This window comes from Protopterus annectens, chromosome 12.part0 (genome assembly GCF_019279795.1).
Source record: "Protopterus annectens isolate FY-2018-M chromosome 12.part0, PAN1.0, whole genome shotgun sequence".
Classification (NCBI taxonomy): domain Eukaryota; kingdom Metazoa; phylum Chordata; order Ceratodontiformes; family Protopteridae; genus Protopterus; species Protopterus annectens.
The window spans coordinates 148,774,583-148,801,773 of record NC_056746.1 but is presented as its reverse complement, the minus strand read 5'-3'; the positions used below and the strand labels follow the sequence as shown (position 1 = coordinate 148,801,773).

Genomic DNA, 27,191 nt, shown 5'->3' with positions numbered 1-27,191 from the left:
TTTATAGAGTGCAGAGAATTAATGTGGAAGTTGGACTTAGAAGCAAGTAAGTAACCAGGACTGAATGACTACATTTCAATCACATCTGTTTTCAAATTAAAAGCAGCAAAATTGTAATTGGGAGATTTTAACAGTGTGAGGTTATGTGTCCATACAAATGTACAAATATATGCGGTTATTTATGTGGGTTTGTTCTTTTTGATTTGTGATATGTATATATTTGAATTAATATAGTGTTGTACCTTTAAGAAGTTTATGGTTGTAACATAGCTTAATTGAATAATTAATTTTTAAGTATATACTCAAGTGGTGAAAAGACTTTAGTTCTGATTAAGTCTTGGATGTGAACAGGACAAAAGTGCTAAACTGGTTATTCGAATAAAGACTTCAGATTTTTCAGTGGTGTCACCTTTTCCTTATTTGGATCCTACTGGTGGCATATTCTGTTCGCTCTGATTTTCCACAATATAAGTTCTACAGAAGACGGTCCTAGTCAGATCAGGATTACTACCAAATTAACGCTATAAAACCTGAACAAGAAAAATAGGGCTAGAAATTCTCTAGTGAATAACAAATATTAAAACCATTACAAAATGATCTGCTAAATTACAGATCTTCTTTAAAAATAACTAATGTACCAAGCAGCAAGAAATGATATCTTCAAGACGCTACCTCCTCCACCATGCCTATATCTGTTGGAAGACTGGTGGATGTTTCATCTTACAATGGTTTCATGCTAGATCTGAATAGAGACTCATGAGCTTCACTTTGTAACTACCCTTGTTTGCACCTTTTACCACATGTACTACATACCTGCCTTGTAAGGGCCCAGGGATATCTTTCCTGACAAACTTCTTGTCTTGCTCTTCATCTACATCTCTAAAAAAAAAAAAAAAAAAAAAGTTTCACATCCTATATATAATAACTTTATAACCCAAAATTCACACAACTCATCAAAAGGGAAAAGTAATAACCAAGGATTTAAACTAGAGTGAAAAATGATTCTATATTCAAATTACTGACTTTTACAGCACAGTATAATATACAGCAGATATAAATTTTCAGGATACATACAATCATTTTAAGCTTGTATACAGTGTTTCAGCTGTGGTCTTAAAAGTGCCCTGCACTACGTAAGGATAACAGCACTTCTGTAATCCATTCATCACTGTACACACCTAACATTCACCACTGTACACACCTAGCATTCATCACTGTACACACCTAGCATCTTAATGATCTTCAACCATGGCTTTTCGCAAAGCAAGTGTAATTCAGCTTACTAATTACTACTCCCAATCACTTTTCTTCTTGGTCACTTTGTACACCCCATAGCCAAATGTGACCCCTGTATCCTCAGGCATGCAAAGAGAACCACAAAGATTGTGGACATGATCAAGCCCTGCAGTTGTAGCAGAGATGTACTCAGCACTCTGTTCTCACAAAGGTAGCTAGTCATGACCTCCTTGACCCTTTCTGAGGGCAGAAATGACTGGCACTGTAAAGAACTTCTGGGCATATGATGACCTGTAACACATGTTACTTTCTGTAAGGCACCAGCAGCAAAACATTTCAAATTTTTGGCATAAAATTCTAATTCAGCTGGACTATTCAAACATCTAATATTCTGGTGAGCTACTACCAGCCAAAATCAAGGCACAAAAATTGAAAACAAAAAAAAAGTTACGAACTTAATCACTGCACGAAGTGCTACCATTGTCAGTATTCTTAATTCCAGCACATCCTTGGGCACTCTGTATAGGAAAGCTCTCCATTCAAGAGCTACAGGAGGCAATGTCCCTCTTAGCAGCATTCTACATAAAAACAAACAAATGAACTGAAGGCAATCATAAGGGGAATGCCTTGGAAGGGATAGCGCTTGAAGAATCTGTAGGGCATCCTAATGGTCAGCTTATGTAAGCAGAGGCCCAGATTAAATTTCTTCTTGCAAAAAATGCATTATAATGCAAAACCAGAAGAATTAGAAAACTAAGCTACATGCCATAACTACTAGAAAGCTAAGTTAGATGTCATAACTATTAGAAAACTAAGCTAGATGCCATAGCAATTAGACAACTCAGCTACATAACATAACTTTCTAATTGATTATCTGCTAAGAGAACTAGAAGGCAGATCACTTGGTGTGCTTCCGAAACTCTCAGCTAATGAGCCAAAAAGACTTTCTCTTAAACTGTAAACTAATCACACTATTTAGTTTGGTAAACAACATATATGTCATAAGGCAATTAAGTCTATAAGCAATGAAAAAGTCCATAATTAATTACGTAACATTATGTTAGTTCATTAGGATAATTAATTACGGAAGTCTTTTAGCTCATTAGCATAATTATGTATGAAGACTTTACCATTTTATGAATGGTTATTTTTTGGTCATGTGATATGCTCTATAGTATTTATTGAACCATATTATTGTTTTATATTAGTTCTGATTACGTCCTTGGCTTAATAGACATCAGATCAGTGGTTTTGCATGTCTGGCAGTTTTCTTGCTTTGGGCTTCGGAAAAGCATGGTTTCTACAAGTTCTGAGAAATTCTGCTTTCAAACAAGTACAAACAGACAGGGCACACTGGACCCTAAACCCTAACTGCAGGCAGCCCACAGTAAAATGGAGATCCATGGTTGTTTGATGCTTGTTGTTCCCAAACAGGAAATCATTAAGGAAAGCTCAAACAATAGCCCATAAAATGTAGAACTGCACCCATCTGTTTTAACGTTCTGGTTCAACTCTGATTATTCCACCGAGCTCCTAATAAAGAGAACAACATACTGGATGCTTACTAAGCAATTAAAACAAAGCAGCATAAAGTTCAGATATTGCATGACAAACGTGGACTGACAATAACCACATTCTGGGCAACCTGGAAGAGATAAGGGCTCTCTTGATTAAATTAAAAATATACTGAAATATTTTTATTTACTGCAAATTTGATTAAACAAAAAGGCTTTCACTTGGGACCTGGCAAACAGCTGAAAAACAACAAAAACACAGGGAGTGGACATGGAAATATCTTAGGCTGTAAAGACTTGAGCTGGGACTCCACAGTGGGCTGGACATTGTTTACAGACTGACTACACCTGATGTAGGCATTATTTTCCTGCATCATGTGGAAGGACCTTTTTTAAAGGCATTTTCCATTAACATTTGTCCTGGACTTGTTGGAAGTTTAGATATCTCTAAGTAAACTGACAAGTACATGCAGGTCTTTAAATGACCCTCATCATATGCAGGACAGGAAAACTGCAGGGTACTAACTCAGTGTTTCGGTTTCTAAACTCAAACCTGCTCCCTTTACATATTTAAACAATTATGAATCAGTTTAGTCAAGACAGACAGACATAAGGCAACATAAACTGAGGCAAAGCTGTGTGTACATGTTATGAGATTACTGTTTCCAGAATACAGAATGGTGTACCAAAAAGAACAGCTGCACACTTTTTGCCAAACAATCCTATAAAGCAATACATGATTATCTTTTTTTTCCCATAGGAAATACAGTTACATCCTAAGGCAAGTCTAATAATGCTTTATTCTGTATAAAGGAGTCCGTTTCCTGTAATCTGAAGAGAGCAGACAGAAATCCTTTTACTATGATGAAAAGGCTCCTGTATTGAAACACAAATGTAGTAGTGCTGGTATTATATTATGGGCTTACAAGCATGCAACTTAAATCCAGATCTAACAGGTATCCTCAGAGTTTGGACAGCTTGAAGCCTGAGCTGATGAAGTGATGAATGCCGCTGTGGCCCCTTCTCTCCCACCATTCCCCATTTTTTTATCTTGTGTATTCTCCTATAGTCACTGAAATGTATTATTTCCAGACAAAGGTTTCATAAAGCTAGACATCTGAAACAAATGCAAGAAAGTTTCATAAAGCAAGACATCAGAACAAATAAAAGTGTTTGATTACATACAAAAGTGCTGCACAGTACAGTATTAGACAGAACTACATCTGTATGCTTGTCAGGCCGACAAACTGTCAGCTCTTTGGGCATAATCTTGTGGTTCCACAGTTATGTCAAACTGCCACAATTAAGTGCTGTGGGTATTATTATAACTGAACAAAAGGAATATGAAAGTGAAAAAAAACATACCTGGACAGCAAAATACTACTTTTGCCACATAGCTAGAGACCACCCTTTCTCAGGTTTAAATTGGGGTCGTTACATACTGGTTATTTAAGGATTTGAAATTACCTATAAAGTCAACCAAATGCCACAAATATTGTGATTTTTTTTCATATGGCTTTCTAAGACAGTAAAGAGATAACGTGTAGGATGACTAATGTCTTCACAAGATTTGTTTCATTTCATTGTAGATTGCCATAATGTCTTCACAAGATTTGTTTCATTTCACTGTAGATTGCCAAAGTGAGAAACTTACAATATAGTCAAAAAACATAAATGGCCTAAACAGTTCCATAAAACAGGCTAGATTTTTTTTTAGCATCTTAAATATAGCATGCCTCCAGTGATCTCAATTTTCACAATAAATAAATAAATACAAATCAAACAGACACAAATACATAAGTATACAGTTTCTTACTCAAGCACTTGGGGGTGGGGGTAGAAATCTTACCCACAGTGATTCATCTAACTTGTGGATAGTAAGGATTATACAACATATTGACTGACACACAGGTAGGCCCGAAACATATTGTTGATTTTCTTTGTTTACGAGACAGAAGCTTGTTTTTGTCAAATGAATGTACAGAAATACACCCTCACATACCAATGATCGTTTGTAACAAATGTGGTACTCGCAGGTACCAGCATGAAGACACAGCTCTAAATTAGTGCTCCAGTCCCTCGCAAGGACTACTTACAAATTATATAGACAAATGCTACAACCCTAAGATTAACCAAGGCAGATTAACAGACTGCTGCTAGCCCTGCACCTACAGTTTCAATAACGTGCCAATCCTAGACATACTATACGGGGCACTCAGAGTTTCTGCAATGAAGTGGCAGTCATAGTAGCAGGACAGAAGTTTGTAATCTCACAGAGTATTGTTTGTGCCCTACAGGTCTCAGCCCACTGGACAACAGAACAAACTGGAGTGTCCTAGGAGCTGAGGGTTGTCTGGGCATCAACTGAGGCACTATCCCAAATTATGAAAACTACAGTGGGTGACATTCAACATATTAAGGCAGTGACATCTAACCTCGAGACTGAGTTAGTGGCTATACAAATTGTCCATCATGCAGCAATAAAATTACATCCGTGATCAGCAGGCCATCATTCCTAAACACCTTAAAGGCACTCAGGAATCAGGAACTGTGAGTTCACTCAAAACAGATTATGCATAAAATCAAGGATATAGATAACTGAGCCAGCCAGAACAATTTAAGGCTCAAAGATCTCCAGGAAAAGTGTGAAGGCATGGAGCCCATTCAGTGCATCAGCAGAAAGATGGGCAGAATGTCAAGCACTAATAATGGAGCCCATTCAGTGCATCTGCAGAAAGATGTCCTGAATGCCTTGCAGTGATAAATTGCCGATAGTGGAGACAGCACAACAGAATAACAACCAACGGTCTGCTCAATGGTCAACTCTGACACTTTATTTTTAACTGCCTGGACATCACTGGCAGGGAAGCAATCTTATAAAAAGCCCAGGAACTGGGCCCAAAGTTAACTATAGCAGGTCATCAGGTACACACAGCTCCTGACTACAGTGCTTTGTTATACTACAGAAGAAAAACAATGTCAGTTTATTTGAGGAAATTTAGGGAGCTGGGCTATGTAGTACAAGTTTCCATTTCCAGTGGTTATTTTCCTAAAAAAGGACACCAATCGCATCACTTAAACCACCCCAGAGGAACTGAAGTACTTTCTGAATGGGAGGGGGGCTGTCAACAAGCCCCACTTACCTGGAAACTTTGCAGTAGAAGAGATTGATGCCAACCCCATAGAAAAAAAAGGGCCAGACTGCCTTTATCCACATTCACCAACCAGCACTTAAGAAGGTAAGGAAGGTAACATGTTAAAGACAGACTGTACCTTTGGAAAGAAATGTACACAGTAATACAGTTCCAAGTTCCTGCTCTGCTGTTGGAGAACAGATTTACCCCATTATGTCAGCAGGGTGATGACAGTGGTGTAGAAAAACAGGGTGGAATGTTTTTCTACACCTGAATTCTCCATGGATGAAATCTCATCAATGGAGCAATCTTGGGTGGAATATTGTCCAGTAGATGTTGCAGACACAAGCTGCAATGAACCACAAAATCTCCCGCAGCATACATAAATGAATGAATGAATGGCTCTTCATTTACAGCCAATGGTGTTTATTCAAGGATGTGAGCCAGGTGCCTACAAGGAGAATGGAATTAATAGCAGGTAATGGGGTAAAGGCACGCTCTTGATGCTTTTTGTTGAACTCCTCCTCATTATTTTGGACATTCTGCTCTAAAATCTGTGACCTGGCATGCAAATGGGATACTCCTTAATATGGCTGCATTTGTAATAGAGACCATAAGAGGCCTGTAGAAAGTCAGTTGTTTCTTGCTACTGTGCTGACATCAGGTAACACATGACACAAACATGGATAATAGCTATATTATCTGTGCCTTTTAGGCCATATGTGTGCTAACAGGCTTTGATTGTTCTACTTTACTACATTATACAGGCATCTGTTTTATTATGCATGTGACATGGCTATATACTACTTTTGTTATATACATTATGTGCTTCAGGCTTCTTCAAGGTTTTGTGAAGGGAGTAGCAGGCAGCTGCATTTGTCTGGGGCTGCAGCTGTAATTCCATCCATCCATCACCAACCCCTTTTTTCCCATTGTTCAACAGTAACAATCATCTAGAGACTAGGTTTACACCACTGGGTGGCTAGACCTGCTGTGGCAGTTGTTTGGTTATTTAATCTAGCTGGTGGGGAAAGAGGTTTATGTACATAGATACGCTATCACTAACAATTGGAGCTACAGCTCTTTCTGCTTACTTGTCCTTGCTGTTCAGGGTCATCACTACCAGGTGGGGTGGTAAAACCCAATGCAGGAGCATCAGTTCTGACTGACCTAAATAAGCAATTCTTGGGGATTACTTTGTGTGCCCAGGATAAGGGCTGTAACAGGGTCTGCATGCACAGGGGGAAATGTCTGGTTCATAACAGTGGCATCATGGGTCAGTACCCTTACCTGAGTGATGGTTCCAGAGAGAATGCCATCCAAGATAAGCCAACATGTATTAGCTGGGATGTCAGAGGTACTCTGACAACAATAAAGCCAGCCTCTCTTCTTGAGTACATTAACAACTTTTCACCACAGATGGTCTTGCTACAGGAAATTAAGCTTTTGAAAGTTTGTGCAGAAAGCTCCACGAGACGATGGGCTTGGACTAAGTACTTAAACTGTGCCTCGTCCTCTAAGATTGAGGCAGCCATTCGTTTGCACATGTCCATAAGTTGGGGACTGGTTGAGAAGCTGACAGACTCTCAGAGGAGATGGATCATGAAAAATACACTGATCAAGTTATGCTTAGGACTAAAAACAGACACTGTCAACATCAAGTTTTGTTCAAGGAAAGCAAGTAATAGCTTACTTGGTGTTTTTGCAATAACCTGATAGTCAATATTCAAAAATGAAACAGGACAACAATTCTCAAGCTCATAACCAATCTTTCCTTGTTTCCTACTCATTATCCTTTCAAGTTCATAGATTCAAGGCTATGCCAAATGGGAATTAAAATTCGATTTAACATCTAGACAAATATAAGGGCCATTTCATGTATTCAAGGCTATGCCAAATGGGAATTAAAATTCGATTTAACATCTAGACAAATATAAGGGCCATTTCACGTACAGATTGTTATAAAATACAGGTTGAAAATGACACGGTATGGATAGTTGTGATGGTATCTGCTAGGATGAACAGATAAAGACAAATGTGCACCCATTTCTTGGGTGCCATTGATAAAGTACAGTTGCGTTAAGAATCAACACTGACATTAGATGTTCTAATGGATTACTGGGGCAGTGTTGCTCACCTTCAGGACATATCCTTCCAAAGGCACCATAAATCTGGCCAGCCTACAAAAGCTTAAGCATCTTCATCATGTGCTATACATATGACCTGTGATCAGTGTACGAGACTATGTGCTAATACTTAAAGGATGTATGTGAATGGAAATACTTCTTTTCTCAGAAAAAAGACTGAAGTTGACACTTAAAGAGGATAGACACAGTCTTAAAGCATAGAGGGGATGAGAGAAGGAATCCACTTCAGCCATGAAGAAAAGGTGAAAGGAGATGGACGTGGGGTGTATACACTGAAACACACAAGGTCTTACACAACTGTACTATGTTCCCCATTAAATTACTGTTGAAGTATTCCTCGCTTATGGAACATATCCCAAAGCACTTTACAGAACATATCCCAAAGCACTTTATGGAACATATCCCAAAGCACTTCACAGAACATATCCCAACGCACTTTACGGAACATATCCCAAAGCACTTTACGGAACATATCCCAAAGCACTTTACGGAACATATCCCAAAGCAGTTTATGGAACATATCCCAAAGCACTTTACAAAACATATCCCAACGCACTTTACGGAACATATCCCAACGCACTTTATGGAACATATCCCAACGCACTTTACGGAACATATCCCAAAGCACTTTACGGAACATATCCCAAAGCACTTCATGGAACATATCCCAAAGCACTTCATGGAACATATCCCAAAGCACTTTATGAAACATATCCCAACGCACTTTATGAAACATATCCCAATGCACTTTACGGAACATATCCCAAAGCACTTTACAAAACATATCCCAAAGCACTTTACGGAACATATCCCAAAGCACTTTACGGAACATATCCCAAAGCACTTTATGGAACATATCCCAAAGCACTTTACGGAACATATCCCAAAGCACTTAGAAGGAGGAGGTGAAGGATGAAGCAATGGAGATTGAGTCCAGCAACCTTTTAAAGACATGTCCTAGCAAACTCTGCTCTAGCTTTGGACACATCACTTATGTAGTGTTTTGCAAAAAATGTGGCTAGAGGGCCAAGCAGCTGCCTCTAAAATGGACTTGGACACCAAGCCTAAAAAAATACTAACAAGGAGGCCATAGCTCTGGTGGAATGGGCTTTCCCTTGTCTTTGAAGTTATCTGTCATGGAAAGAGTAACAAAAAGGAATACCGCCTGAAAATGGTCAGTGCAGAGACTGCATGACAACATCTTCCCTTCATTGGAAATAAAACGTTGATCAGACTTTTTATTTATTTTTTTTAATCATCTCCAGGCAGAAACTCCGCTGTCTGTGTACATCCAGTAAGTGAAGGATTCTTTACCCTTTATTATGAGTACTGGAAAAAGCCAGAATTTGGAAGGATTGATTCAAGGATAGCTCCGTAACCACTTTAGACATAAAATGGGTTAGTTTCAAGGTTAACCCTGTCTTTATGAAAGACTAAGAAAGGCACAGAACACATAAGAGCCTGTCAACTCAGAAACCCTTTTGGCTGAGGTTAAGGCAAGTAGCAACAGTGTTTTCCAAGTTAAGAATTTCAAAGAAGAAGAAAAAGCAGGCTCAAATGGAGGTAAGGTGAGTTTTCCAAAACATAATTCAGATAGCAAGGAGGAGTAATTGGTTTCTTTAGGGGGAAATGATATATACAAATACCTCAAAACATGACTACAGAAGAGGATCAACAAACAGACAAGCTGAAATGTCCGACAAATGCACTTTTATGGAAGTGAATGCTAGGCTGGAGTTGAACAGCTTACAGAAATATTTCATGATATCTATCTATGTATCTATCTATGTATCTATCTATCTATGTATCTCTTTATCTGTGTATCTATCTATGTATCTATCTACGTATCTATATCTATCTACGTATCTATATCTATCTATGTATCTATATATCTATCTGTCTATCTATGTATCTATCTGTCTATCTATCTATGTATCTATCTGTCTATCTATATATATATCGATCTATCTGTCTATCTATCTGTCTATCTATCTGTCTATCTATCTGTCTATCCTCTGTTGACCACGTTAGTCCCACTAGGCTAGTAGCCTCTTTTCAGAGAGGTCTGTGGTGGTACTTACACTACTAGGTTGTAGATCAGTGTGTGTGTATGTATCTTTAAGACGCTATCCAAGGCCTTGCACAAACTTATTTTTATTTATTTTATTTTACATTTGTTTACTGGAAAGTCCGACTGGACACAGGTCCATTTTCAGTGGAGGCCCGGGGAGAAAAGCTCCACAATACAATACAGTACATGAGAGAAGAGAAAAATCGAGCATACTTATAGCAATCATACACATTTTGTTAGAGATTAACAATTCTTATAGTAGACAGTCATTGACAAGACAATCATCATAATAAACTTAAAACAGCATTTGTATTATTTTTACAGTTATAAGTTTTGTCAAATAAATATCAACGGGTTCACGAGCTTTCAGGGGAACTGTTTATACTTAGCTGTAACACAGAAACATTCTCTTAGTTTGGGTTAGCCTGCTGAGTGGCTGAACATAGCCAGTCACTTAAATAGTTGGTTTTCAGGAGTTTTTTTGTAATGAATAAAGGAGATGGTAGAAGTTATTTGGCTTGGTGGGGTGTTCCAGGTTTTAGCAATGGTGCTGGCAAAGAGGGATTTATCGGCACCATTTTTATGTTGGATGACAGTTATGAGGTTCTGGTTACTAGATCTTAAGGCTCTAGAGGGAATGTGGGTATTATTTATACAAATGTATAAATACTGAGCACGTGAAATCTAGACTGCCATTTTGCAGTAAGCTGTTAAGATGTAAGCATGTATGTATATAAGGTCTGTCTGTTAATCAGCTCATTTATATTTTATGATGCTGCTATCCATCGTGATGTGCTTCTATGTATTAATATTAAAGCATCTAAACAAAATGCCCCACCTGCTTGTCATCTATGTTAGAGAGGGAAGAGGAACACAGTGTTAGAAGTGGTATGTCTAAAGGACATGGTGTCAGAAGCATCATGTCTGAAAGCCTCAAAAAGTGTGGACACCACTGTAGAAAGCACCAACCAATGAATCATTCTTGAAAAAAAGCACCTTTTAATCTGGTTACTAATCTTGCACACACTAACTGAAAGTCATCATCTTCAGAGGTCATTCTACTTGCCTGTATGAATTGTCCCTTCACTATACTTTTTTGGGACATGGGGTGTGCACTAGTACAGTGTGTTGTGGGACAAGACCAGCTTATTAAAATGTATATTAATTTCAGTTTATTAATGACGCTAGAATATGACTGTTAAAAAGCAAATATAATTTGTATGCAGGGCTAGGAAAAATACAGCTTCATAAGCCACAGGGTTGCTGTCTTTTAAGCTGCATTCTTTTAGTATGTAATAAGAGAGAATAGTACATGTTGCATGAAGTGAGGCATGTAGTTATTACAAAAAAAAGGAATTCGTTAGCCTGACTCCTCCAGGCTAGGAGTGATTGTTGCTAGGGTAGGTTTGAAACATCCAAGGTCAGAAACAAGACCCCTTGGAAGCAGGTGAATCATGTACAGGAAGGTGCTCACGTGAAGTCTGAGGTGAAAATCATGAGGGACGAGGACATTTGCAAAGTTTTCTACAGGACACAGTCACTGTAACTTCATGAAAGTGCATGACTAGGTTTGATAAGAAAAATGTATAAATAATGTGGTTTGTCTCTGTTCAGAGAGACTATTTTGACATCTGCTATAAAAATAAAATTTCTGTTTGCACATCCTGAAGTGCTGTTCCTGACTAAAGGCATACAAGGTAAATTCTTAATGTTATTATTTTATGACTATAACAATTTGCTGCCGTTCCCTGTATATGAACTTTGGTATTGCTGCAGGGCAGTTCTGGAATAGGGCCCATCACAGATTTTCTGTGAATTCCACACTGCTTTGTATGGAATAGTCAGAGACTCAGATGTGCAGCTATTCAGGGTGTGCAAACATACTAGCCTTGGCAGGGAAATTGTTTTATAAGGAGAAAAGGGTTCGTTTGTGTTGTTTTTCTTCTTTTTTTTTAGACAATTTTAGCAAATGTAAGTGCATAACTGTGTTTGTAGTATAAGTGCATGACTGTGTTTTTGTTTGACTGAGTGGTTGTAAGATATACCAGTAATAGTGGGAGGACCCCACAGTAAAGGAGTATAGTAAATGTATGTGCACATACAGTAAAGGACAAATTAACACAAGGAGGCACCTTATGTCGAGGGCGGTACCCTCAGGATTGAAAGGTAAGAAGTATGAGAGATGTTTTATTTGGTCAGTGTATGAATGTATGAGAGAAAGAAAAGAAAAAGTTAAAAGATAAAAAATAAAGTTAAAACAAGTTCATGAGCCCACCGTATGACTGGGACGTAGACTGCAAAGTTAAAACAAGGTCATGAGCCCACCACATGACTGGGACGTAGACTGCAAAGTTAAAACAAGGTCAGGAGCCCACCACATGACTGGAACGTAGACTGTAAAGTTAAAACAAGTTCATGAGACCACTGCATGATTGGGACGTAGACTATACAACAAGTTAATGAGCCCATAGCATGATTGGGACATAGACTATATACTGTTAAAACAAATTCATGAGCCTACCGCATGATAGGACGTAGAGGTATGCGTTGTTAAAATATAAATTCATGAGCCCAAAAGCAAGTTGGGACTTAACAGTGTGATTGTGTGAAAGTACCCACAGAGGGTCCGAAAGAGTGGTCAGTTCTGGACACAGTACCTATCCGTCCCGTTATCCCGACTGCAATGCTGGAGCTGTAACTTTTGATTGAAACCTCTCCTCTGTTGCTGCATGGTGACAGACTTCCTACCCTTCCCTCTCTGTATGGTGCGTGGATTACTACAGTTATTTTCTGTCTTCGGAATTGCCAGAATCCAGGAGCTGTAAGGTAAGCCTAACATTTTTATTACTTATTTATAAAATAAGAAAAATGGGAGCAAAGATAAGCAGCAAGACCAAATCCCTGAAAAGGGAACACCTGCACATTTTATGTATTTTAATTATGGGAAGGAAAGTTGTAAATATCTGTATGACTGGTTTCAGCTTACTAAGAATTGTGCTGGTGGAGTACTTCCTTTAAATGGAACTTATGATAAGACTAAATTGCTGACATTGAAAGGCATTTTAGCAGAAAAAACAAAGCAAAGTAAGTGAGTAACAAATGTCAGTATTTTATTCTTGGTATACAGAAGCTCTTGAAAGAGAAAAAGAGTCAGCATTAAGGGGGTTACAGAATGTTAATAAACAGCTGTTGCAGCAAGTAAAAGATGTTAAGAAAGCAGTACAGACCAGTAAAAAGGGATCCCTTTATCCTGTTTTGGCAGGTTTGGGAAAAAAAAGACTTTTAAGGAGGATAATAATCCTCTAGTAGCTACTGAACCCCGTCCCCATATGTACTGGTGGCCCCTGTACAAAAATCTGCTGTTTCTCAGACCTCTGCATTTTTGAACACAAGGTCAGCTTGGTACTGTTACATCTCAACTTAGTTCTCCTGTTCACTTCTTATTTTTAAAACAGGCATCTACAATACAATCAAAAAGGTTTTCCTTCCCTCTTCCTGTCATTCTCAACAAGCTTCTACCTTTCCAACAGGAGCACTAGTGTTTGACACTCCTGTGGCTCATCACAAGCACTCACATGATAGGGTAGGACAAGAGGCTATTGCCTCTGCAAAAGATTTTTTTTGACACCTTTAAAAAAATGGGGGGTGGGGTAATTCTGATTTCCATACTATGTCTAAATATTTTCTAACTGAAAGAAGAGAAAAAAAAAAACACCCATAAAGGTTCAAGGAGGAATTGGAAAAAAAAAAACTATTACAACCCTACTTTGACAGATTTAAACCAGATTCGGAAAGGTACTCCAATGAAATAAAAACACAGTTACTTAAAAAGGCTAAAATTAATTTTATTCTCACAGGAACTACACTAATAAATAAAAGAATAGCACTGGTAAATTAAATAAATGTGTCAGGCATGTAGACAAAATAAAGAGAAAGCCCCTGCAGATTTTTTGAGTCATCTTAAAGCAGTGTTTGCTAAACATTTAGAAATGCCAGATCCAATTGAACAAGCTAAACCAGCTATTGCAGCTGCCTTCGTGCAGGGTTTGCAAACCTTGTACAAAAATCAAATGAAACAAGTGCTTATAGACTGGCAGGAAAAAGACTTAAAAGTCCATACTATGTGCTGCAAATCACCGTACTGACTATGGCAGGGTAATAAAACAAAAATAAATTGCAATCCCTTTGCTGCCACTAAAAGACCCTATGTCCCTATGTTAAAGTAAAAATACATGCCTTAGGGAAGCAAATCCAAAAAATAGACTTGGTTCCAACCTCACCAAAAAAGAAAATGAAATCTTACATTTTTTTTAAGAACACCATCAAAGTTAGGGTCATGAAACCAGACAAGGGAGGGGGAGTAGTCCTTATGGACTCTATTTTGTATGAAGGTAAGATGGTGGAAATCCTAGGTGACACTGAAACATATGCCAGAGTTTCACAGAATGAGATAAATATTGCATATAGTAATACAGATTTGGTTATTCAGGATCTTTTTCTTGTTAGCATTATGGATTTAGGTGCTTTAAATTACTTAAAAAATGATCAACCAAAATTAACTACAATTTTCGGCATCCCTAAGGTGCATAAAGACAACCCCCCCCCCCAAGACCGATAATCGTAGCACAGGGCTCAAAGATTGCATCCCTTATAAAGTTTTTAGACCAAAAACTCAGGCATTTATGGGGAACCTAGAATGAAATCTTAAAAGATTCATAGGACATTCCCAAAAGTATTCCTTTGATTCATGACACGGATAAGATAATATTTGTGACTATCGATATAAAGGATTTATTTTCAGTTATCCCACATTGTGAAGGACTGGAAATGTTTGAAGAGGGATTGGTTTTGAAAGGTAGAGGCAGCCAAAATGAATTTTGATTGTGTTTAACACTGATGGAGATGGTTTAAAAGAACAACTTTATCTTTTTTAGTAGTGAATTCTTTCAACAAATTAAGGGAGTGGCCATGGGTACCAAATGTGCGCCCACTTGATAGTGTTAGCCATCTGGGAACACAAATTCATTCTAGATTATCAACACAAAAATTGTTGGTTGATATATAAAAGATTCTTGGATGATGCATGTATTTTTTGGATAGATACGGAAACTAAGCTTACTGAATTTATTACCTACATCGAAAATACTACAAACTTTTTGAAGTTTACCTATAAAGTTATGACTGATAAAATGAATTATTTGGATGTAACTATACATAAATTTGGTGGTGGTCTTAAATCCACTGTATTTAGAAAGGAAATGTACTGTAACTCATACTTACACTATACTTGTGCACACCCCATGTCCCAAAAAAGAAGTATAGTGAAAGTACAATTCATACAATCAAGTAGAATGACCCCCGAAGATGCCGACTTTCAATTAGAGTGTGCAAGATTAGTAACCAGATTAAAAGTTGCTTTTTTTATAAGAAGGACTCATTGGTTGGTGCTTTCTACAGTGGTGTCTATACTTTTGGAGGTTACTGGTGACTTTTTTGGCACTAATTGCTTCATTTTTTTCTGTTTATCATGTCTAAAAGGACTAGGGCCAGGAAGTTATCTAAATTCTTCAGCTTGAGTTCAAGGGGCACCCAGTTGGAACTGGAGGGATATAAAGGAGTGAATCATCCCTACAAGGTGCATAGTTCGCAAAGCAGGTCAGAAACAAATTTCAGATATTATGACTTGCTCAGCACTATTCTTATTTGCAAGATATGAAAAAAAGGCATACAGAATGTTCTAAATGATATTCGCATAAACTGATATGTCCGATATTGATAAAATATTCAAATTACTATGGAAAATGTTTGAAATGAAGTCAGAATTGCATAAAATGAATAAAATAAGAGGAAACAACCTAATTTTTCAATGCGTGCCTAGCAAATCCATATTTTTCATATTAATCAAAGATATCCGGGTTAACAGAAGTCTGTAAAGTGTCTGCATGTTTGTGCAGCGTTACAGTAAAGTTATTTCACATAATACAGCCATTATAGAGCATATTTCACAAAGTACAGTATTTCAAAGAGTTTACTGTGTATTTGAATGATATTACAAGCTCACAGAACAGTTTGTACGTACATAATTACAAGGGCTATATTTTCAGTGTATGCACAAACACACAGTTTGTGGACATGGCAGACTGATTTCGAAAACCCAGTGCACTTGTGTTTGACACTAATATTGCAAGAGTACGACATTTTCATAAAGCCTCCATTTTCTGATAAAGATGACCGTACAAAGGCATTTATTCTGCTTAATTAAGCAGAGTCAGGAGCCATTGAAGGGGAATGTTCATTTGTGTATGCACCTGCTATCTATACCGGACAGGGGGAAAACCATGATATTGTTGTACAGGCTGAGTCAAGGGAGGACCCCGAGTGCTTAAAACATACATTCAGAGAAATGTGTAACCCCCAGCCAAATGTTACAAAGGAAAGGCACTTATTTTGTACAAGGGATCAAAAGCCTGTTGAAACTTTTGCAGCATATGTAACTGACTTGAGAAACAAAGCTAAAACGTACAGACTTGGTGATTTAAGGGATGAGGTGACAAAGAACACAATATGTGGTATTAAAGATGATGCTGTGAGAAAGATTTTTCTTCGTGACAGTGATTTGACTTTGAATAAGGCCAGTGAAATTTGTCAGATAAATCAGCTCACAGAAAGGCACACAAATATGCTTACAAACGAAAATCTGTAGAAGGCAGAGTGATAAAGCTCATGTTGATAGTATGCAGCACATAGTTAAAAGAAACAGGCCCAAGCACATGGCAGCAAGTGTAATCCCTGCAGCACTCACTGGTAAACCCCAGAGCTTTCCAGCAACTTCCAGAGTTCGCACAGTCTCAGTGAAGCATGAAAGTGAGTTTGCAAACTCAAAGCATGGGCCCCCACCTAGTTTCATTGCCAGCTGTCGTAACTGTGGTAGCAGTCATGAAGCTAAAAGGAAAAACAGGTTTAGCTTTTGGTCAGCAATGCCACAAATGCAATAAATGGAAGCATTTCAAAAGGTTTTGTAAATCAAAAGGTCCATATTCTTTTATTAAAAGGGAACATTTTAATAAATAAGTTGCTCAATTAGAGAACTGCAACCTTATTTTTTCTGCTCATGGTGTGTCAGTGCTTCATGAAACAGTCAGTGCAGTAGATATAAAAGCAAAGAATGAAGTATTTTGTACTATTTGGATAAATGGAAAACCCACAGAACTCAAAGTTGATACCGGTTCCAAGTGCAATGTTATATCAGCAAAAACATTTGCTAGAGTATGGCATAGTGAAAGGCTTGATTTGGCATGGTGTGCGAAGCTTGTTGCTTATGGTGGTGAAGAAATTCAGACAGAAGGCTCAATAGTGCTTTCATGTTACTCTGCTGGGAGAAGCTTAAGACTTATTTTATTTGGTCAAGAGGCACGTCCAGGCATTATTGGGGCTCAGAGACAGTTTGAAAATGGGTCTCATTTCATTTAGTAAGGAAATTCACCAAGGTGGCTTGAAAGACCACTACTCTAATTTTGCCCAGTACATTTTTTCTACCTATGCTGATCTTTTCAAAGACAAATTAGGGAAGCTTCCAGTTGTGTACTTCATGAAGTTAGACCCAGAGATCAATCCAGTTATCATGCCAGCATGAAAAGTTCCAATAGCCACACAGAACAGCGCCAAAGCCGAGCTAGATAAAATGATGCGACAGGGTGTGATTTGTGCAGTTGGTTCTTCAACTCCAACTGAGTGGGTATCTTCCTTAAAATGGAGAACACCAACATCTGTGCAGTAACAGAGACCTGGTTCAAGGCTCCAGAGAGCACCCCTGCATTACCAGGCTATAATTCATACCACACCTTTCGAACACCTAACCTGGAACAAAACATTAAAGGAGGAGGCGTGTCCATATTCATTAAGAATATCCACACCTCCAGGCTAGTTGCTCAGCATAATGCATCAGAGATTATCCAAGTGCAACTAACTCTGGGCAATACCGGAATCCAAATTGTAGCTTGCTACAAATCCCCCACCATGCCCCAGGATTCCCACTCCTCATTTCTTGATACACTGGAAAATATTAGGGTACAACCTAACACCCTAATAACTGGTGATTTCAACTACCCCACCATTAACTGGGAAAACTACTCATGTACCAACTCTTGTGCTCAACGTTTTCTGGAATTCATAAATTCCAATGCCTTGGATCAACTTACCAACACCCCCACCAGGGACAGCAATATCCAACACCTGGTCATTACCAACATGGGCAAAGAGTGTTCCACACCAGAGGTCAATTCCTCGGTCAGATCCAACCACAAGCTAATCACCCTAGACATCCACATCCTGCCCCCATCCCCATTAGGGAAACCACTGTAAAAAATTTCTCCAAAGTCAACCTCACGCTTCTTAAGACAGAAGTGGCAAACTTCATGACACCCATGCTGATGGACAATAGAGGTACGACTGCTGAATCCTACACAAATGCACTTTATAAGCACTTACACGAGTGCATGGATCATGCAATCCCTAACAGAACCAAAATGCAATTCTTCCAAAAAAAGGAACCCAATCTGGTGGTCCCCTGCCATAAATGAACTCTACAACAGAGGAAAGAAACTGTTGCAAAAAAAAAACAAAAAAGAGTAAAATCCCATGATTGGAGGAACCCCCTGGTCAGCCTCAGTAAGAAGCAGAGATCCCACATAAAATCCTCCAAAGCTAGTTACAAAAAGAAAATCGCCACTGATTCTAAAGACAGTCACAAAGCATTCTATAGCTAGGTCAAGAATCTCAATGGCAACATTCAGATCTGCTCTGAGTTACAGCACAATGGCAGTGAATATACAGAACCAACTGATATTGCCAACATCCTGGCATATAGATTCAGTGCTAACTCTACCCCCCTCTCATCCCTTAAAGAGCCTAGCTCTATACTGGAAGAATGCAAAGTTCCTGTAATCACACTCTCCAAAGTCAAGAACACAGCATCCATGGGACCTGACAACATCCCAGGCTGCGTTCTACATGAACTACATAATGAACTGGCACCCCACCTAAGTACCATGTTCAATCATAGCCCCACCTCAGGCTTTGTGTCCACTGAATGGTGCACAGCAACGGTTATCCCACTCCACAAAGGGAGAGCCACCACGGACCCCGGGAACTACTGCCCCATTAGCCTGACGAGCCTGGTCTGCAAGGCTATGGAACGTATCATCATGGAACTTATAAACAATGACACTGGTAATCTCCAAAGTCTGGACCCCACCCAGTTCAGGTTTGTAAAAGGCAGATCATGTCTCCTAAACCTGACAGACTTCTATGAAGTGGTCACCAAAGGCGTAGATGAGGATAAGGTGCTTCACACAGCCTATCTAGATCTCGCCAAGGCTTTCAACACCATCCCCCACTCTGGAATTATAGATAAACTCACTAAACTAGGTATAATTCCCTATGTCACAAGATGGGTTGCCAAATGGCTCACTGACAGAACCCACACTGTGAAAGTAGCAGACTCCAAATCCAACTTCAGAACAGTGACAAGTGGAGTACCACAGGGTTCAGTCCTGGGTCCTCTCCTGTATAGTATCTACTTCTCTGAAGTACAGGCTAACACAGAAGGTCTTTGGCTAATAAAGTTCGCAGATGACTGCAAACTAGGAGCCATAATCAAAACTCCTAACGATGTGGACACCCTATAAAAGGGCATCGCTGAGACAGATGCCTGGTGTCAAAGCCATGGCCTCAAGCTCAGTGCCAAAAAGTGCATTGTCATCCCTTTTGGTAAAAACGCTGTACCCGTGAACTACCACATAGGCAGTAGTCTACTTAACACCAAAAGTGTGATAAGAAACCTTGGGACATAGGTGGACAGTAGTCTCTCCTTTGATAATCACATTGCCACAGTAGTCAGGAAATCCTTCTACGTGGCATACCTCATCACAAAAGGTTTCTCATTCAGGAAAAAAGAGGTCATTGTTCCCCCTCTACTCGTCACTCATTAGACCCATTATAGTGTACAATGCCCCTTTTGGTATGTACTTCACAAGACATCTACAACAACTGGAAAGGCTGCAGAAATATCTCACAAAGAGGATTACCCACCTCAAACAGTTGCCCTACGCAGACCATCTCAAAAAACTCCAGCTTTACTCCATCGCATATCGCCTACTCAGAGGCGAGCTCTGCCTAACATAAAAAGATATGTGAAACCCAGAGTTGTTGGACATGCTCCACTTAAAGAAATCCCAATCCTTCTAAGCTACACGATCTAGGGACCTAAACTTTGTCACCACGATAAACAGAACATGCTGGAGGGATAGATTCCTGTCCCAGAGACTTCACATACTCTGGAACAAACTACCTATCTATATCAAACAAAGCTCCTCATTAGCAATCTTCAAGAAAAATCTTGATGATTGGATGGGAGATAGCAAATTCACCCTGGGGATCACTTCTGTGGCTCTGCTCGACGGGGGCACAGGAAAATAATTTTCTTGGGTGGCGAAAGCCAGGGTACCTTTTGGCTAGGCTTATATAGACTCTAGGGCCAATAGCCTGGTACCTACCTATGAACCATGGTGGTAGCTCATAAGAAAAGCTCAGATGACATCAGAATGTGCATTGATCTATGAGATTTGAGCAAAGCACTAAAAAGACCTCATTATCCAATGCGCACAGTCGAAAAATATGCAGTCTTGATGCCAAATGCCACTATTTTTTCTGTCTTAAAAGCAAAGAGTTCAGTTTGGCAAATTCAGCTTGACAAAAAAATCTTCATTGCTCACTACATTCAGTACTCCATTTGGCAAGTACAGATTTCTGAGAATGTAATTTGGGATAAATTCTGCAAGTGAAGTCTTTCAACATGCAATAGAGCAACTTTTTTCTGGGTATCCTTGTGCTATTACAGTAGATATACTAGTGGGAGGTCATGGTGAAGCTGAGCATGACAGAAACTGCAGAAAAGTTCTGAAAATGGCATGTCAAATGAATCTTAAGATCAATCCACAGAATTGCAAATTCAAGCTACAAGAAGTTACTTATGATGGTAATTTATTTACCAGTTCAGGCCTATGACCAGACCCTTCTAAAAAAACAGCCATTCTCGAGATTCCAGCTCTAGACAATGTTCAAGCCCTGCAACTTTTTCTTGACATGGTCAACTACCTAGGCAAGTTCATTCTTGACTTGAGCCAACTATCTGCACCACTAGGAGAGCTGACACATAAAAGATGTATCATGGTCTTGGTTAGAGCAGAATCAAAGAGCATTTGATGTCCTGAAACAGAGAATTCCTAGTCTACCAACTCTCAGATACTATGATGTTCACAAACCAGTTACTCTTTCATGTGATGCTTTGAAACATGGTCTTGGTGCAGTCATACTACAAGAGGGTCAATCCACTGCCTATGAATCGAGAACTCTTACCCAAACTGAAATGCAGTATGCCCAGATCGAGAAAGAGCTTTTGGCAATTACGTTTGCATGTTTGAAGTTCCACGACTATGTTTATAGCATACCTATCCAGATTGAAACAGACCACCAACCTTTAGTCACTATCTTGAGATATGCATTCAGCTCCAGCCAGATTGCAACATATGATGTTAAGATTGCAAAAGAATAATTTCACTCTTGTCTACAAGAAAGGCAAACTTCTTTATCTTGCTGCTATATTATCCAGATCACCCAGAAACACCACTGAATAGCATGATGTTGAAATCATGGAAGTGAGAATTTTTTTCTTCCACGTCTTGAGATGAGAGATCACACAGGCATAGATCCAGAACCAGATTACAAAGGCTCAACCACTTTATCAACCAAGGATGGCCATAAAAGCAATCTAGCTTATCTCAAGAAGTGCAACTTTATTTTCCATACAGAGATGAGATTTTGTCTGACAATGGTATCATAATGAAAGGTCTGAAAATAATTGCTCCAAATTTCTTGCAACAACAGTACATTACTAGCTTGCATCATGGTCACCCAGAAACTGACTCTACCAAAAGAAGGGTGAGAGGTCTAGTATTTTCGTCTTCTATGTCATAAGACATTGAGGCAGCACTTTTATCTTGTTCCGTGTGTAACAGTACTAAGCCACATCAACAGAAGGAACCACTTCAGCTAAACCAGATTCCTGAATTACCTTGGCTGACAGTAGCCACTGACATCTTCAAGTGGAATGGTCAACATTATTTGGTGTTAGTGGACCATTACTCCACTTGGTTCGAGATTGACCTACTTCCCAATCTAGCATCCAGTACGGTCATTACTAAGATGAAGCATCATTTTGCATTGCATGGTAGTCTGCACAAAGTTATTTCTGACAATGGCACTCAGTTTACAAGCTAACGGTTCAAAAGATCTGTCGAAGAATGGGACTTTACCCATGTCACGAGTAACCCTGAGTATCCACAGTCAAACAGTTTGGCAGAAAGTGCAGTTCAAAGTGCAAAACAATTACTAGAGAAGCCAAAATGAGATAACAGTGATGTTTTCCTGAATCTCGGAACTGTTCCTCGTGAAAAACATCTTGGTTCACCTGCTCAGAGACTTCTGTCAAGACAAACCAGAACCACATTACCAATCAGTAGACAATTGTTGGTCCCATGTGTCAAGAACAACAGGTCAGTGAAAGCTAATCTTTTGAAGAAACGCCTAAACCTAAAGTCCTACTACAATAAAATCAGCAAACTGCTCAATCTATTACGAGAAGTAGAAGTGGTAAGGATGCAAACATCCAAAGGTTATGATTGGACTGGAGTCATGAAGAATATTTGCCCAGAGCCGAGATCATACATTGTGGAATCACAAGGAGCAGAGTTTAGGCGGAATCGGAAACATTTGAGACCTGTGTCCGAGCCTATGACACAGCACATAGCCTGTGAGAAAAACTCTATCTCAGAGTGAGTTGTCCGGTATTCCAATTCCTGAGGATGTTCCAGAGAATATTCCCATTCCTGTGATGAATCCAGAAGTTCCCGATAGGAGTTGTTCATCGAAGACTGTCCCTGTGCTAATTTTAGTCCAGACTGTTGTGTTACAGGATTTGGTCGTATCTCTAAACCATGTAACAGATACACGGCAACTTGGACATGAACATTCTGTTTTGTTTCTAATGTCTACAGTAATGCACATCTAACTCTAATATTGTTTTTACAAAGGGCAATCTTTTTAAGAGGGAGGACGTATATCAATGTGTGTGTATGCATCTTTAAGAAGCTATCCAAGGACTTGCACAAGTGTATAAATATAGAGCAAGTGCAAGCTAGACTGACATTTTGTAGTAAGCTGTTGAGATGTAATCATGTACGTATACAAGTTATGTCTGTTAATCAGTTTGTTTATATTTTATGATGCTGTTATCCAACCTGATATGTTTCTATGTATTAAAGAATCTAAATGAAATACTCTGCTTGCTTGTCATCTATGTTAGAGAGGGGACGAGCGACATTGGGGACATTTGGCTAGGGCATCAGAGAACTTCCTCTATTCTTTTTGATGGGTGCTGTGGGATCTTTTACATTCACCTAAGCTACCATCAATTCAAGCAGATGGGGACTCAGTTTAACTCGTCATCTGAAGGATGGCACACTCAGATGAATACCCCCTTATGTTGCATTGCAGTGTCAGCAATCAAACTACCTGCTGTGGGAATAAAACCCACAGCTTTCTGCATCAAAGGCATGTATGCTACCTGCTGCACCACTGACACTGCTCAGATAGTTAGCACCCCTACTTGCAAAGGATCCTGATCTCTATTACAGCATTATAGCACATCTTTTTCATTTTGAAACAAAAGGTTTTCCAACAGCTGGATTATTTGCCTCACTTAGTACCTATAGCATGTCCTCACTGTAAAAATGCCTAAAATGTATCAAAAGCCTATCATCCAAACAGTGAGATTCAAAGTCCTGAGGTCTGGACAAATGAGAAAGTCCTTTTGTTGTGGTGATTGTCCTGAGCTAGATGGAAAAAAAAGGGGAAACCAATGTTGTCTGGGCTAAAAGGGAGTCATCAACAACAGTTTTGGGTTGTCTTTCTCGAACCTGCAGAAGGGCATTTGGCATAACAGGAAAGAAAGGGAAGGCATAACAGAAATTCCCTTCCATGGAAAAGGAACAAACTTCTTGAAGGGACTTGAGTGCAGAAAAGCTTGTGTTGTTTGTTTAGACGGGAGACAAAAGGGTCTATCTCTGGAGTTCCCTATTGGTGGACAAGCTGAAGAAAGAGCTTTACGTCCAATATCCAGTCCTGAGGGTATGCCTTGGATCTGGTTAAATAATCTGCCATAGTTTTGTTCCAAGGGAATGCAGACAGCTTGAGGGAAGAGGTTGTACTGAGTTGCGAGCTCCCAAACTACCACAACAAGTCTGCAGAGGGGACTGGACTTTGAACCACCCATTTTTTGATGCATTGCATGACAGTGGTATTGTCTGATATTACTTTATGTGGGTCTAGATTACACAGATAATGCAGAGCTTGAAGAGCATACATTATGGTTATTGTCTCTTTGTTGTTTATGTCTTTCTTTTTTTGTCTTATTTGGGCCAAACACCTGGAATATGACACCTTTTGAATAGGTTCCCCATGCAAAATCCAAGACATCTACTGCTATCATCTGCTTGGGGGTGTGAGTGGAGAAAGGTACCCCAGGACTGATTGTCACCTGGTTGATCCACCATGAAATCTCTTTCTTTACAAGATGCAAGAAAGGGATTGGGAAAGACAGAGGATGACAATGTTGGGCCCTAATCGATTTGAGGTACCTCTGAATCTTCCTCATGTGAAATTTGGCATGTGGAATTACTACAATTGTTGATGCCATATATCTTAGGGCTGTAAAGACCTCTCTTGCTGCAGACATTTGAAGGTTCCTCAGGACAGGAAGTAAGTCTACAGAAACTGAGCTTTGTCCAAAGGAGAAAACACTACCATGATGAAGATGTCTAGAAGACATTGCAAGAATACCAAAGAATGGGTTGGATCCAGGGTTGACTTCTTTAAGTTCAGAGTAAAACCTAAGCAGTGAAGTAAACTGGCTGCAAAGTGAAAAGCATTTAGGGTGCTTTGTTTAAAAGTAGACTGAATCAAGCCATTGTCCAAAAAGGGATAGATATGGAAGCCCTGTAACCAGAAATGGCTATAACAAGAGTAAACATTTTGTGAAAATTCCTAGGACCGTGGGTAAGAAATAAAAAGTGATAACCCATATATAGAATCTTTAAAAAAATCTGTGTTTTGTGTCGATAGGAATATGCAGACAGGCATCCTTCAGTTCTGGAGTAACTAGGGCTGCTTGAGAAAAATATTGTAAGGTTAACATTCTTGAAATTTGGAACTCTAAAAAAAATTAGACAGAATATAAATTTGTATTGGTATCCCTAATGGACCCAAAAGCAGAAACAGACCAAGTTTAAAACTACAAACAGAAACAAATTATTATCACACCAAGACACGCATGAACTGCTTGTAAAAATGCTGGCCAGGATGAAAGCAGATGAAAGACAGACTACTTGTTAGGAGTTAGTAAAATAAGCAGACCCGAGCCAGGAAGATCAGCTTTAATAAGAACACCAAACTGACTAAGCACTTTCACCCAGTGGGCTCCATCAGAGTCAGTAATACAGCAATTATCCCTTATACACTAATTAAAACCAATTAATCACTTGAGTACCACATTAAAGTAGAAATTAACCCACAAGCAACCAAAATCAGTTATTCCTAACCCCTAATACATATCATACAACAGTGCTGAATACATTTGTACACTTACAAGTAAATTAATGTCAAGCTTATTTAAAACTTAACCTTTTATGTGTTAAGCTTGTATCATAAAAATGGGTAATCATGAATTATAATACAAATGTAATGTACATTATAAAAACTGAGATTTGTGTTTTAATACATAAGCTGTAGAAATAGTATCATTAATACCTGGTGCATTAGATGCATCAAGGCGCAGCTGCCATAAACATTCTCCGACTTCCAGTAAGGTTTTAAGGTCCCCATCAAAATCCCTCTTGACTACAAGCTACAAGAGAACATCAAAATGTCCAGGTCATTCTAACTGTACTACAGGCATGGTTGTCTATGTGGCTACATGCTTATCATGTACCCCGTTTTAAGTTGGGATGACTACAAGGACATTGAGACTACATATACTGGAACATAATAGGGTCATCAAAAACAAAAAAACTACTAATGCCCTATTTAATCACATAAGAGTTGTACCAATTTCAAAAAATATATATTTTTTTATTGAAGGTTACCCAAGTGGGATTTTGGTGGGAACCTTAAAACCTTACTGGAAGTCTGAGAAAGTTTATGGCAGTTGCACCCTGATGCATCTAATGCACCAGGTATTAATTATAGTATTTTTATAGCTTGTGTATTAAAACACATATCTCAGTTTTTATAATGTATATTACATTTTTATCATACAAGTTTAACACATAAAAGGTTAAGTTTTAAATAAGCTTGACATTAATTTACTTAGTGTACAAATGTATTCAGCACTGTTGTATGATATGTATTAGGGGTTAGGGCTGACTGATTTTGATTGCTTGTGGGTTAATTTCTAATTTAATGTGGTACTCCAGTGATTAATTGGTTTTAATTAGTATATAAGGGATAATTGCTGTATTATTACGGACTCTGATGAAGCCCAATTGTGGGTGAAAGTGCTTAGTCAGTTTGGTGTGCTTACTAAAGCTGATGTTCTTCCTGGCTTGGGTCTGTTTATTTTACTAGTTTTTCTATTTCATTTTGTTACTTGTTAAGAGTTATTGTTAAGAGAGATCTCCCTAAAGAGGGTCTACAGATGCAACAGTATACAGTGCACTATGGGAAGCACAGGTCAGCATAAGCAACTGGGGAAGTATGACTTAATGAGTGGTCCCAATGCCTACTCATAATGAGTACTAGTAGTTCCTGCAGCTAGACTTCTAAGTGTACTTTGGACTGCTATGCTTTTATCTGTACTTTTTCTTCAATTGCTCTGTTTTATGAATATTTGTAAAGTGCTTAATTTTAAGCAAGTATACATGAATGTGAACTCTCTTCCCAATTTAATTTTAAAGTGTGGCATTTTCAGAAACTTAAA

The 27,191-nt window shown here is 38.8% G+C and overlaps 1 protein-coding gene across 2 annotated transcripts in view; it reads right to left on the bottom strand.

Moving 5' to 3' along the window:
* Nucleotides 1-27,191, bottom strand: part of PDXDC1 (pyridoxal dependent decarboxylase domain containing 1) — a 674,140-nt gene that overhangs the window by 525,437 nt on the left and 121,512 nt on the right. For both annotated transcript variants that reach the window (XM_044089172.1, XM_044089173.1), the window contains exon 3: nucleotides 814-879. In XM_044089172.1, coding sequence (XP_043945107.1) covers nucleotides 814-879 — 66 coding nt within the window. The remainder of the gene's footprint in view (nucleotides 1-813; nucleotides 880-27,191) is intronic.